This window comes from Symphodus melops (assembly GCF_947650265.1).
Source record: "Symphodus melops genome assembly, chromosome: 5".
Taxonomy (NCBI): domain Eukaryota; kingdom Metazoa; phylum Chordata; class Actinopteri; order Labriformes; family Labridae; genus Symphodus; species Symphodus melops.
Genome location: NC_136695.1, coordinates 2,482,210 through 2,494,505, shown reverse-complemented (window position 1 = coordinate 2,494,505; position 12,296 = coordinate 2,482,210). Strand labels below are relative to the sequence as shown.

Genomic DNA, 12,296 nt, shown 5'->3' with positions numbered 1-12,296 from the left:
CGCTCTGTGACGTCAGTGCGATCAGCTGTTGGAGCTCCACAACAACAACAAAAGAAGGAGCAGTCCGAGGACTGAAGAGGAAACGGACTGAAGGGAAGAAAAAAAAAAAAAGAAACACTGTGACTCCCGATGTTCAGTCCTTAGATTCACCTTTTTTATATTTTATTTCTTCCGCGAAGAAGCTTCTAGTTTTTCTATTTTTCGAAAACAAACGCGTCTACCTCAGTTTGAAGGATTTTAATCTCTATTTGAAGCGTTTACATCCTCTGCAGGTGAGTTCTTTGTTTTCTCCTCCGTGAACACCAGCGGCTGCTCGGCCTCTTGTTTGTGCTCTCTGATCACTTTGTCATCGATATTCGATCAGAGAAACGTCCAGCTTTAAGAGACAGACTGACGTTATGAAGGCACGTCGCCTTTTTACGCCTTTATGATGCTTTTCCCTCCGGCTTCACTCCGCACTGTTCGCTTCATCTCACCAGGCTGGTCAACTGCAAAAGTTCGTGTTTTTTTTGACTATCAAAAACAAGGTGACGGAATATTCTGGAAAAAGGGTGATGATCATATATTTCAGGAGATTACAGTGAAACACTCGGGCTCTGCAGTCGTGCGCAGTCGGTGTAGAGTTACAGTCCCTCCCTCCTCTGTGAGGCCGACACTCAGCCTGCTGCTGCTGCTCCACTTTGTTATGGAACCACTCTGGATTTTATCTGTCCCATTTATTTGCTGAATCATATTTGCGCTGAAACACAGAGCCGATTGGCCAGTCAGACCACTGAGGTCCCAGTCCGACACTGAAAACAGAAAGAAGTCACGTTCGTGTCCTCACATGTCGAGTTTTCAGTGTTTTCTTAACGAGGATTCGGCTGCTCGAAGCTGCTCGCTGTTCGAGCGTCGATCGAACAAAACAAGCGACCTGAAGGCGTCAGGATGTGTCTCCAACCAACCAGCGTCCATCACCATCATGTCTGCCAGTGTCCATCACCATCATGTCTGCCAGTGTCCACACTCTCGATTCAATTTAACTTTATTTATAAGGGACATAATGTGCAATTAACACATTAATGTAAGCATGTGATGCATTACTCTCCTCGGTCTCTGCTCTCAGCTGGGGCCCTCTTATTTAAACCACTGCTTTCATTTAAGTTTGTGAGACCTCAGGGCCCCCCATTCTGGTCTGGTAGGGGGGGGGGCAGTTGACAAGCAGCCCTCTGCGAACGAATGATTAATCGATAACTAACAACCTGGAGATTAATCGGTAATGGTAATAGTGTGTTTTTGTAAAATCCCCGATCATTGCTGGTGGTTTATAATCCAGTATTGAAGTCTTGAAAGCACCCTGCATGCTCTACATGTTATTGAGCTTTTGTTATGGACGCTTGGATGAATAACTAATGCGCTATGATGTAATAGATGTGATGATTGCGGTGTCGTTAAACAGCAGGTTAAAACCAGCCCTCCTTTGTGCTGGCTGTTAATCATGATGAGCAGAAGACTTCCATATTTAGTGTTCATCCCTGATATGTCCTGATGGGGAGGAGGAGGAGGAGGAGGAGGAGGAACAGGTGCCGCAGATTATCAGCCTGCTGCTGACGCGGTTGTTTGTTCGTCTCTCCTTCACAGCAGCTCCATGTTGACAATACACGCACAAAAAAAAAATGGCGATTTCGGTCAGTTTAAGATAACAGAAAAGTCCGAGCCGCTTTGGGAGCTTTGAACGCATCACAACCAAAGGAGACGACTTCGCTTCGAGTGATGGTGCGTTAAAGTGCTGGTGAAGAAAATCAGACATCAGAAATCTATTTTCCGCAAATAAATCCCTCATTCTTGAGGTGTCATGGCCAATCTGCTTAAAATAATGTGTTGTAATAATGTAGGCCTCCCAGTTGCGGAATTTACTGGTGCAACTGGACATTCTACAGACAAATTAAAATATAAAAAACATACATGTGGTTGTTTTTTTGCTGGTTAAGAAAGAGCAGGAAAATTCTTCACCGAAGAGTTTGCAGTTTAATATGTATTTTTTTTAACTGTGCATATTTCACAGTAAACTGAAGAATAAGTGATTTACAGGACTGATAACTGTCACAGCCTGCATGAGTCTTTAAGCCCTGAGTAGTGTCTGCAGGGTTTTTTGTTCCACTTTTCCACCAATCAGAGGGAGCGCCTCAGAAGCAGAGAGCAGGGGAACAGTAGGAGTCGGGTCTTTGCACACTTGGCTTTAATCCAAGTGTATTGTGCCAAAAGTGTCCTCCCTCCTCTTTTATACAGCAGCTGCAGGCAGACAGCGACACTGATCCTTTCTTCCTCTGTCGACGGTTACTTTTCCTTTCACCATAGACTGTTCTCAGAGCAGCAGACCGGCTGCCAGCCAGCTGTGTGCCCCCCCTCCCCCCTGCTACCAGCCAGCTGTGTGCCCCCCCCACCAACACAGCAGATCTCTTTATTTAGTGTTGAGTCAAACACAGACAGGGCAGCCCCTCTCTGCTCGCCTCCATCACACCTGACAGCCTCATGAACCGAGACAAGCTGTCAGTGTGTAGGCTACAGGTTCAAACAAAGCACGAGCGACCCTGTCAGGTGACCCGGATGCAGCGCGTGCTTCATTAAGCATCGGTGACTCCTGGTGTTTGTGATATTATTCAAACCAAACAGCTTTATTATCTCCGTCCACTCTTTGTACACAGTGTCAGAGTTCACAATAACAACTTTACACGGTGACAGCCGGGGACACTGCCCCCTGCTGGCCAATAAGTTCATTCACAGAACATCTGCGGTTTCTTTGCTTTGAGACTTTAAAGGACCGTCTTAAAAACAGATTAAAAGTGTCGTTGACTCCTTTGAGCTAAATCAGAGTCAATATTTAGAGTTTTAAACTTTGACTAAAAATCAAACCCGTTATGATCGATGATGTCTGGAGTTCTTGTTCTGAAACATGTTTGTGCGTTTAAGCCCGTGTGCAGGAGTTTGGTTGCTCCTGTCTCATGAAATAGAATCAGTTGTCTTGCTCTCGTGCAGCAGAGTGTCATTAAACAGCCTCTCTCTCTCTCTCCTCTCAGGGCTGCTCTTCTTTGTTTTGCACTCGTCCAGTCGATCCTGACGCCGAGCGATGTCCAGCCTGTGTCTGCTGCTCCTCAGATGATCCATCGCCACACCTCATCCATGCACTTTAGCACCTTTCCGGAGCCTTCTCCCTGCCGTTAACCCCGCAGCTGATGACCAAAGTGCGCGCCACACCTCCCCGCCGTAGCCCCGAGCCACGCGCCTCCCTCAGCCCCTCCCTCGGCCTCGGGCCCCCAAAGGACGTCCAGGGATGTTCCAGAGGTTCGCCAGCGCTCTGTTCGGGGACGACGTGGAGGAGCTGAGCCGAGGAAACCGACCAGGAGACAGAAAAGAGGACGAGGAGGACGACGAAGACTGGATCCTGGTCAACTACCTGGGTAAGAGTCCCCTGTGTGGTCACAACTGTCAGATATGCATTCACACGGCACGGACAAGAGTCTGAAAGGCTGGAAAAGATGAGTCAGCACGTTTTGGTTACAGCTCTAAAGCTCCACATAGACCCTGAGCCTCCACTCAGTCGACCAATCAGTGAGCAGCAGGAGGAGGAGCAACAACCTGTAGACCCTTAATCACCAAAAAATGCTTTAATTTAAAGGCTTTCTTTGTCTGCACACAACATGCTGCAGGCTGAAAGCTGTAAACACCTGTAAACACAGGTGTGTGTTCAGAGACAACACTCAGCGTCTGGATGAAGTCAAACCTTTTGGGATCGTTTCAGATAAAACATTGAAAGGACAATGAAATAAAATTAGACTTGTATTAAAATAACAGAAACTCAAACTGTAGTAAAATCTGCCCTCTGATGAAGACCATTAAAAGGTCCGATCTGGAGTTCAGATCATTCAGTCCGACTCGGGAGGATTTACAGAGAGACAGATACTGTATAAGTTTAGACACTTTTAATGACTGCTGCTCATGAGCAGAGTGTTCAGAGCTGTCTGAGGTCTAAAAAAAAGAAAAAGAGGCCCAGTCAAAACAGACACGACAAGTTCAACAAGTCACACACACACACACACACACACACACACACACACACACACACACACACACTGTACACAGAAACCTGACACAGGCTGCAGGGACTCCAGCTGGCTCGGGCTCAGCTCGGGTTTGTCCCGCAGCCGGACTTGACTCAACTTGACCCGGCTCCGATTCCACAGCCGTGTGAATATTTCAGGTCGGGGGGGGGGTGCAGAGGTGGGCTGGCCAGTTCAGGCTGGGAGAGGTGAGGGGGGGGGGGAGAGGCATCAGGCAGTTTATGGTCGTCAAACAGGTCAAACAAAAGCACAAGAGGAGGTAAAAATAGACCCTGGAGGACTTGTATGGGCACAGAGCTGCACACACACACACACACACACACACACACACACACCTGGATGCAGGGTTGTGTTTCTGCTGGAGGTACGCAGCGTTCCTGCTGAGCTCAGCGCCTTGTTGGCAGTCTGGAGGTTTTAAACTGAGCTTCACACCCGTTTGGAACGAGATAAAAATCTCTCACAACATCATCATGTGTTGAGCTGCTGCCACAAACTGAACCGGTTTTTCTCCTGTAACAAGTCTGTGAACTCACACCTCATGTGAACGCTGCATCCGCTTCAAACCGATATATTTATTGATTTTTATACGTAAATAAATCTGCACCAGATGTTACTGTTTGTTTACCAGCTGTGATCCTACAGTTCATCTATCTGACGGCGTCATGCTGCACTGTAACCATCAAACTGAGCAGCAGCATGAAGAACACAAGCCTCCTCTTCAGGGGCCATTTTATTGGCAATGTGCTTTTAGATGGAGTTCTTGTATAAACACTGATGAGAGGGGAACCCGGCCTCAAAGATCCGGCTTCACATTCAGGCGCAGCACGACGTGTTTGAGCGCAGCAGCTGCTCAGGTGTTCACACGTCGACTGGAGCACAAACACAACTGCACGTCTGCGTTTTCATGCTCGTGTCAGATACGTGATGAAACCCTGAAAATGTTCACGCTTGTTTTTGGTTTGTGAGATGAAAATGATGTCACGTGTGAACTCGGGCGCTTGCATGTCGATGACGTTGTGAGAGGAGCTGTGAGTGCACGCCGCGAGCCTCACAAAGGAGAGTTGTGTTGAAGGTCAGCTGGTTGGTTCATAATCCACAGCGACCTCATTAACCCATCAGCACGCCTGCCAAATCGTCCCAAACACTGCCTAACAACCGAGCCGCTCCCCGCCGGGCAGACCTGTCCCGCACTCTGCTCGCTCTCCCTCTGCAGGAGGAGAGGAGCCGCTGCTGGGCCGTCTTCAGGCTCAGAGAGGATCGAGTGTGCAGATCAGCTGGCGGGCGCTGACTCAGCAGCCTCTCTCTCTCTCCACGGTAAACAAGGATTCCTCTGTGAGCTCGGAGCTGAGGCCACGTGTGGACATGAGATCCAAACACTGGGCTCACATGCCAGGACGGGCAAAAAGAGAGGGCAAAGGTCAGAGAGGGTCGTCTGAGGAAGGTGGCCAGTTTGTTTTTCAGCTCGCTGCAGCAGCTTTAAGTCATAAAACAAGAAGATGCAAAGGTTAGATCCACACTCTGTGTTTATCTGCTTTAAGCTCGGGAGAAAAACAGGGAAGTGTTGCTCCCCGCCGTGCAGGTTCATCCATATGACACACTGCAGACAAATGTTGTTCTTGTGCTTTTAAATGTGTTCAGTGTGTTCGGTGTCTCGGTGTCACACTGTCTCGGTGTGTTCAGTGTGTTCGGACCTGCAGCTGCCTCCTGAAGGGAAACATGAAAACACAGGCGTGTGCTTCGAGCGGGTCATGTTCCCACATCGAGCTCACAAACAAACCGGAGTTGGAAAAAGACTTTTTGAACGGTTGTAAATTGGATGTTTTGACGGCAGCATCATGTCATGTTGCTTCTCCTTCTTCCTTGTATTTCTTGCTCGTACTGAAGTCTTTGTTAGGGTGGAGTTTGATTGGCTGCTCAGGCTGTGGAGCTGTTTTTAGTGCATCAGCGAGTCCTGAAATCAAACAGAGACGTCTGCTCAGTCCTGGCTGAGTTATTTTTAGTTCCCAGTCTGCCAGCCTGAGATCCTGTTGCCGCTCCACCTCCTGACTTCCTGTGTCTCTGTGAATCATTAGACGCTGACTCTGTTTGTGTAAACAGCAGGGTTGCATGCGGAGCCGAGCAGGATGTTTGTTTGAGATGATTTATAAAACAACAAGTGCAGTTGTTGTTCCTGCAGCTCCAGCGTGCAGGGATCAGGTGTGTGTGTGCAGATTAAACAGCTCTGTTAGAGTGAGGCGGCTTTAGCGGGATGCTAACACAAACGTGCGTGCGGGCCAAGCTCTCAGTGGAACATGTGATGCTAAGCTGTCGGGCCTGCAGCTCTGTGGCTGCCCAGCGTCATCACAGTGATTGTTTACATGTTGAGAGAGTCACTGCTGCCGCACAGACGGGTCACAGCGCCCTCTGCTGGACAAACACTCGCTTGTGTCTGAAGCAGCCAAAAACAAAAGCTGTTTAAAAGAAGGCCAATAAAATGACGTCTGAGAATGAGCATGAAGGATTTATTACAACATCACTTATTTCACGTTTAAAATCCTTTCTGTGAATCAAACAGTTAAATTGTTTTTGTTTTCGTCCCTCAGCTGAAGCCTGCTCCGCTCAGTGTGCCGACGGCCTCTCTCGCTCCACTGCTGGTCCTGAGGAAGAGGAGGACGACGATGATGAAGACCTGGTGATGATCCCCTCCCCCATGGCCAGCCCCCCCATCCGCTACGCCTCCTGCACCTCCCTCAACTCTACGGCAGACACCGACCCTGATGGCGGGCCGGAGGAGGAGGAGGAGGAGGAGGAGGAGGATGAAGGAGAGAGCGGGTTCCTCCGCCTGGACGCCTGCTCTCTGGAGGAGAGCTGGTTTGTCACCCCCCCTCCCTGCTTCACCGGGAGGGGCAGCAAGCCCATCCTCCTGGAGACCAGCCCTCTGGAGAACCTGCTGATCGAGCACCCCAGCATGTCCGTCTACGCCCACCACAGCCCCCCCAGACTCAACCTGGACTCCCTGCCACGCTCGCTGGAGCTCGGCCTGCTGCCCGGAAACATGCCCCCCGCCCAGACGGTGTCCGGGGGGAAGGAGAAGGGCAGGCGCAGTCTGGACGGCCCCCGTCATAGGTACGTAGAGACCACGCCGTGACATGATGCACGGGGCAGCATGCACCAGTTTTAGGCTGAGTCACAGTTAGCTTAGCCGTTGTTAGCTTAGCCGCTGCCCTGCTAATATCCGTCTCCTGTTTTTGCCGCCCCCCGCAGGCAGGATGTAGCGGTTGTCCAGCGTCGCTCCAGCCTCCACTCCGCCTGCTATGCCGCAGCTCTCTCCGCCCACCCTGGCCTCCTGCAGCCTCGTGCCGGCAACGCCACCCAACGCACCCAACCGCTGTCCCGTAACGCCCTGAGACGCCACAACCTGCTGCGCCCCTCGAAGGCCGGCACCGTGCACCTGCACCAGCCCAGCCAGAGACACCTCAACTTCTGAGGCGTCCTGACATCTCTACCTTCATCATCATCCTCATCATCCTCACCCTCTGAGCAGTAAACTTCCACTGGCCACGTCACCTCTGATCTCTTCTTCTACTGTTTTATAAAGAAAACCAACACCAGCAACATCAGCCATTAATCACACCCCAGTCTGTTCTTCATTCTGATTGGACGGTGACAATAAGGGAAAATGACTGGCCAGTGGGAGAAAAGTTTCCCTCCTCCTCCCCCTCCTGAAAAGAGAAGATCATCCTCCTTTTGTCCCTCCTCCGCTGGACCAGTTTGTGTCCAATCACAGAGCAGAGGAGTTGTCATGGTTACATCCTCCTCTCCTCATTCTCTCTTTCTTTATCGTCTTCTTCTTCTTCATGGACAACTTAATTTGTAGAATCAATGCTGTAGGTCACTTTATTCAGCGGCAGGTTCGGCGGGTTGCAGGATGACGTCACGGCGACGTCACAGATGAGTCTCGGCAACTTTCTGAGCAACTTGGCAACGACACCAGGAGACCTTTCAGATCCCGACTCACTTGAACATGTGCAGTGCAGCAGCACAACGGTGCCATTTAATCAGAGCAGGAGTGTTGCGGTGGTTGCCCAGCAGAGTTGCTCAAAAAGTTGCGAGTAGTGACGGAGAGACAAACTTAACCCGACGATGCCTTTAAACAGCTACTTCATGCTTTGTGTTTATATCAATGCCTACATTTCCCAGAATGCCTTGAGCAGCTGCAACAACAGAGCAGCTCAATCAAAGGGACAAAGTCTGCGTCCTGTTTTTGTACCCTGGCTGTGCAAACAGCTGCGTGACGCTGATTCAGCCACGCGAGGGGCTTGAGTCACGTCCTGATGATGTCACCGTGATGTCATCGTGGTTATCTTTCAGGTCATCTGCAGCGTCAGTTTGGAGATAAGACACAAAATCTGCGTCACACACTGGAACTGTTCAGCTGCCAGGAGAGGGGGGGGGGGGGGGGGGGGGGGGGGGCGATGGTACAAGGCTGATGCATTATGGGAAATGTAGTCATGTTGAAGTCGACTCACTTAAGAGTCTTAAACTTGAGATATCTCTGCTTGAACGTGAAACATCCTTTTTTTTTAAATCATCTGTTTCAGTGCAATACGAACCCTCTGCAGTACGCCTTTTGTCTTCACGCCGTTTCAGACGTTTCATGCAGAGAGACGTCTGTTTCTAAAGTAGCAACACACACAAACACTTTGCAACTACACTTCCTTTTTACACTACCCGAGCATGAACATGCTGCATTCAGACTTTTTGCTGTGAAAATGTCGGCTGAAGTCACCAAATCAAATTTAGCGTCTACTCCAGCCCCTCCCCCCCCCGTCGATATCTGTCCAATCAGCAGCGTGACTTCCCCACCTCTCAGTTTGTCTCTCTCACATTTTACAGCGTCGTCCTGCTCGGCCGCCTGAACCTGCCTCTGACTCTGTAATTCAGTACTTTTCACAATATTTTTCTGAAAAGCTTAAAAAAAAAAAAAAGAAAGAAAAAAGACTGTAAAATTTACTGGGTTGAATATCACTAAAAGCCTTGTTTTAACGGTAGCTTCGACATGAATAGAAATGTAAAAGAAAAAAAGTATTTAAAAAAAAAAAAACTTCCAAAATATTTTTTGAAAAGAAAAAAAGAAATTACATATCAGTATGAAGTTGGTATATCTGCGTCTCTTTGCTTAGGCGTGTGTGGTTCTGTTAGTGTGCGTTCTGTTGCATGGTTGTAGAGTTGGCGTGACGACGACGACGGAAAAAAAGAAAATGGAAAAAGATTTTGTTTCTTTTTATTGTTGTTATAATAATTATTATTTTGTTTGTTCTTAAATGAATCTGCAGTCCACTTCTCAGGGTCACAACCAATCACCTTCACTCTCTTCGGACTGATGCAGATTTACTTGACGGCTGATGAATCTTTGTGCGTGCTCGGACTTTTCCAGCTCCGTCCCGGCGAGCTCCCCCCCCCCCCGCCCCCCGTGAAAATGTTTGAGAGGAATAAATCCACGTCTTTGCTTTTGTTTTTTTGGACTGTGAACATGAACTCGTGACGCTCTCGGTCGACTGTTGGAAATCCATCAAGGTGGAGAGAGAAGCTGTTGGTCTTTTTGTTATCCTCCTTTATATTTAGTTTGAAATGTACCTAATGTGGTTTTTAACTCTTTTATTTTTCATGTTAACTTTAGTTACATTTGCTAAACTGTTAAAATATTTAAACCAAAAAAGTAGCATCAATCTTTAACCTTTCACTAGTTTCATATTAACGTACTGATGTTCTTTATTATTCTTTGTTTAACCTGTTGAGTGTTTGTTGAAGCCGCGTCGCCACACTGCAGGAGGACAGACAGCATCGATCACACACACGGTGACTGAAGGGTACGGACATGTCAGGAACGTCACAGAACGGATCTGTTTCTCTGAACCAATCAGCTCGTCTCTCAGGAAAAGAGGATTTCTTAGATAATCCCGTCGTTGATCCAGAGGAAGTAGAAGTCGGCCCACTCTGGATCCTTTAACGTTTGTGTTGTCTGGCTCGCAGCGTGCAGATCAGCGGACATCTTTAAAGGACTTTTCATGCACCTGAAGTTTGTGTTTCAGTGTCCTCTGTTTTCTGCCGTTCTGAAATCAGAGAAACGGCGTTCTTCATGTTTATGTACTAAAGTACGAGACACAAAACGGTCACAGTTTGAATCATTAATCAGGATTGATCAGAGCGATTAGAACGGTTCAGAGTTTGATCCGTTTTTTTTTTGTTTTGTTTTTTCTTGGCGGAAACGAGCCGTGCCACAAATTGAACCTTTACGCCGTTTTCATATCATGCACTCCTGAAATCGTTCAGAACAGGAAACAGCAGCAGGTTGATTATTGATTAGAGCGCGGAGGTGGTAGAGGTGGCGTGCAGGCAGTCTAAGCCCCTCCCACTTGCTCCAGGTGAATTCTCCTGATTATATCCTGCTGCCTTCTCTCAGTCAGCTCACTCTGACTCTCTGCAGGAGAAACATTCAGCTGTTAGCGTACATGTGAAAACAGCTGTAAAATTTCCCAGCATGCACCTGGATGGAAGACGGCGAGAAGGCGACGTGTCCTCACCTTTGAATCAGGAGAAAGCACTATTTAATGTTCTGGAGGTGTCTGGGGGAAAAAACCAAACCTGAAGACGTCCTCTTGACGTGCTGCAGAACATGTGAGAGGTCAGGACGCCACGTGTCGTTGATGTTCTCGTGTTTCATCGGCGGCGGCCCTCAGTCTGATCCTCTGAAGGAGACGCTCGGCGTGAACACGCAGCAGTCACTTGTCGTCGAGGGGGTTTGTGTGTTTTTTGCAGTGTGGGTCGTGGTCGTGTGTTTGCGTTATTAAGAAAGCACTAACACACGTATGTTAGGCGTGTGTACGACTCGCTGTACATACTCGTATATGATAGATAGTGGAGTGGTGTATTTAAGCTCTTCTTTTACCTTTCGAGTGTCTCTCTCTCTTTCTGCTGTGGTGGACTTAATTACTTGTGTTACGATGACGATGTTTTCAAAAAGAAAAAAGAAGGCGAAACTTAACGACAGAAGGGATCGGAGGAGCGAGGCGGCTCCTCCTGCTGTCAGGAGTCTTTTTTTATTTTCTTTACCACGTTGTGTTCTCAGTTCATCTCCATCATCAAACTAACAGGGATTTTTAATGTTTTATTTTTTTTTGTTCAATGCCTTGAAATTTGTGGATCACGTGCCTTCCAGGTTGAAATGTTTTTAATGACAATGCATCAATGAAGAACTTGAACTCCCTTTTCTTTTTAACGCCCCGAGTGGACGTAACGAAAGACCCCCCCCCCCCCCCCCCCCCAACAAACAGACATCAGAAACCAACTATGCACCACTCGGAGGAAGTCGCCCGCCCAGCGCCGTGTACAGATTTTATAATGACTCAACAAACCAGACAGAATGATGTAGCAACACTTGTTTTCTCCTCGTTTGTTTTGAAATAACAGTGTGAAGAATATTTTGTGGCATTTCTATTTTTCACCAATTGTTAGCCTCTTTTTGTTTTTGTCGTGTAGTTTACTGGAAATAATACAGCACTTTGCCAAAAAGAAAAAAAAAGGTGTAGGATTGGATAGGGTTTTTATTTATCGACATAATAACTGGTCTCCTTCTTTTGTGTTTTTGGACATTCGACAGATCAAGTCACTCTGTTCTGATGTCAAAAAAAAAAAAATAGAAAAGCTAATTGGGGTCATCTTTTTTCAAACTGTATTAGTTAATACATGTGATCTCTTATTAGCCTTCAATAAATGTTTTCATACACAACTCTCTGTTTGATTCTTCATCAGTTATGTAAGTCTTCTTATCGGCTCCATGTTGAGCCAATCCAGTGTTTGGTGTCTTTAGACTTTAAAGAGGACATAGTCTCCTCCTCTTCAAACAGCGCCCCCTGCTGTCTAAATGAAACATCTGTGTTTCTGAGCTTTGGTCCAAATATAACATGAACCAAGCAGCAGAGGAGCTCTCTCAGAACGCTCTGTTTTGTTGTGTGTGTGTCTCTTTAAATACAATAAGCTCCGCCCCCTGAGTTTTCCCAGTAGACATCACTCCTTTGCTATCAAGAATAAAAATGGCGGACCTGCCTAAAAGTTTTTCTGAAGGCTGGAGGTGGAGATACCAGGGGAGGGGAGGGTTATTATACCTTGAAGTTGTGAAATGAGGTGTTGAACCTTCAAACACTCTCATTGATGTGTGTT

The 12,296-nt window shown here is 47.7% G+C and overlaps 1 protein-coding gene across 1 annotated transcript; it reads left to right on the top strand.

Annotated features, from left to right (window-relative positions):
- Positions 1–11,865, top strand: tp53inp1 (tumor protein p53 inducible nuclear protein 1). The gene is made up of 4 exons (XM_079344914.1): positions 1–272; positions 3,057–3,437; positions 6,680–7,202; positions 7,341–11,865. Exons 2-4 carry the CDS (start codon positions 3,311–3,313, stop codon positions 7,561–7,563), a joined length of 873 nt encoding a protein of 290 aa, XP_079201040.1. The 5' UTR covers positions 1–272; positions 3,057–3,310; the 3' UTR covers positions 7,564–11,865.
- The last annotated feature ends 431 nt before the right edge of the window (positions 11,866–12,296 follow it).

Bases quoted from the DNA above. Each gene is read 5' to 3' on its own strand.
- tp53inp1 (XM_079344914.1), top strand. From the start codon at position 3,311: ATGTTCCAGAGGTTCGCCAGCGCTCTGTTCGGGGACGACGTGGAGGAG. The intron at 3,438-6,679 runs GTAAGAGTCCCC...TTCGTCCCTCAG, and splicing joins GATCCTGGTCAACTACCTGG to CTGAAGCCTGCTCCGCTCAG. The intron at 7,203-7,340 runs GTACGTAGAGAC...CGCCCCCCGCAG, and splicing joins CTGGACGGCCCCCGTCATAG to GCAGGATGTAGCGGTTGTCC.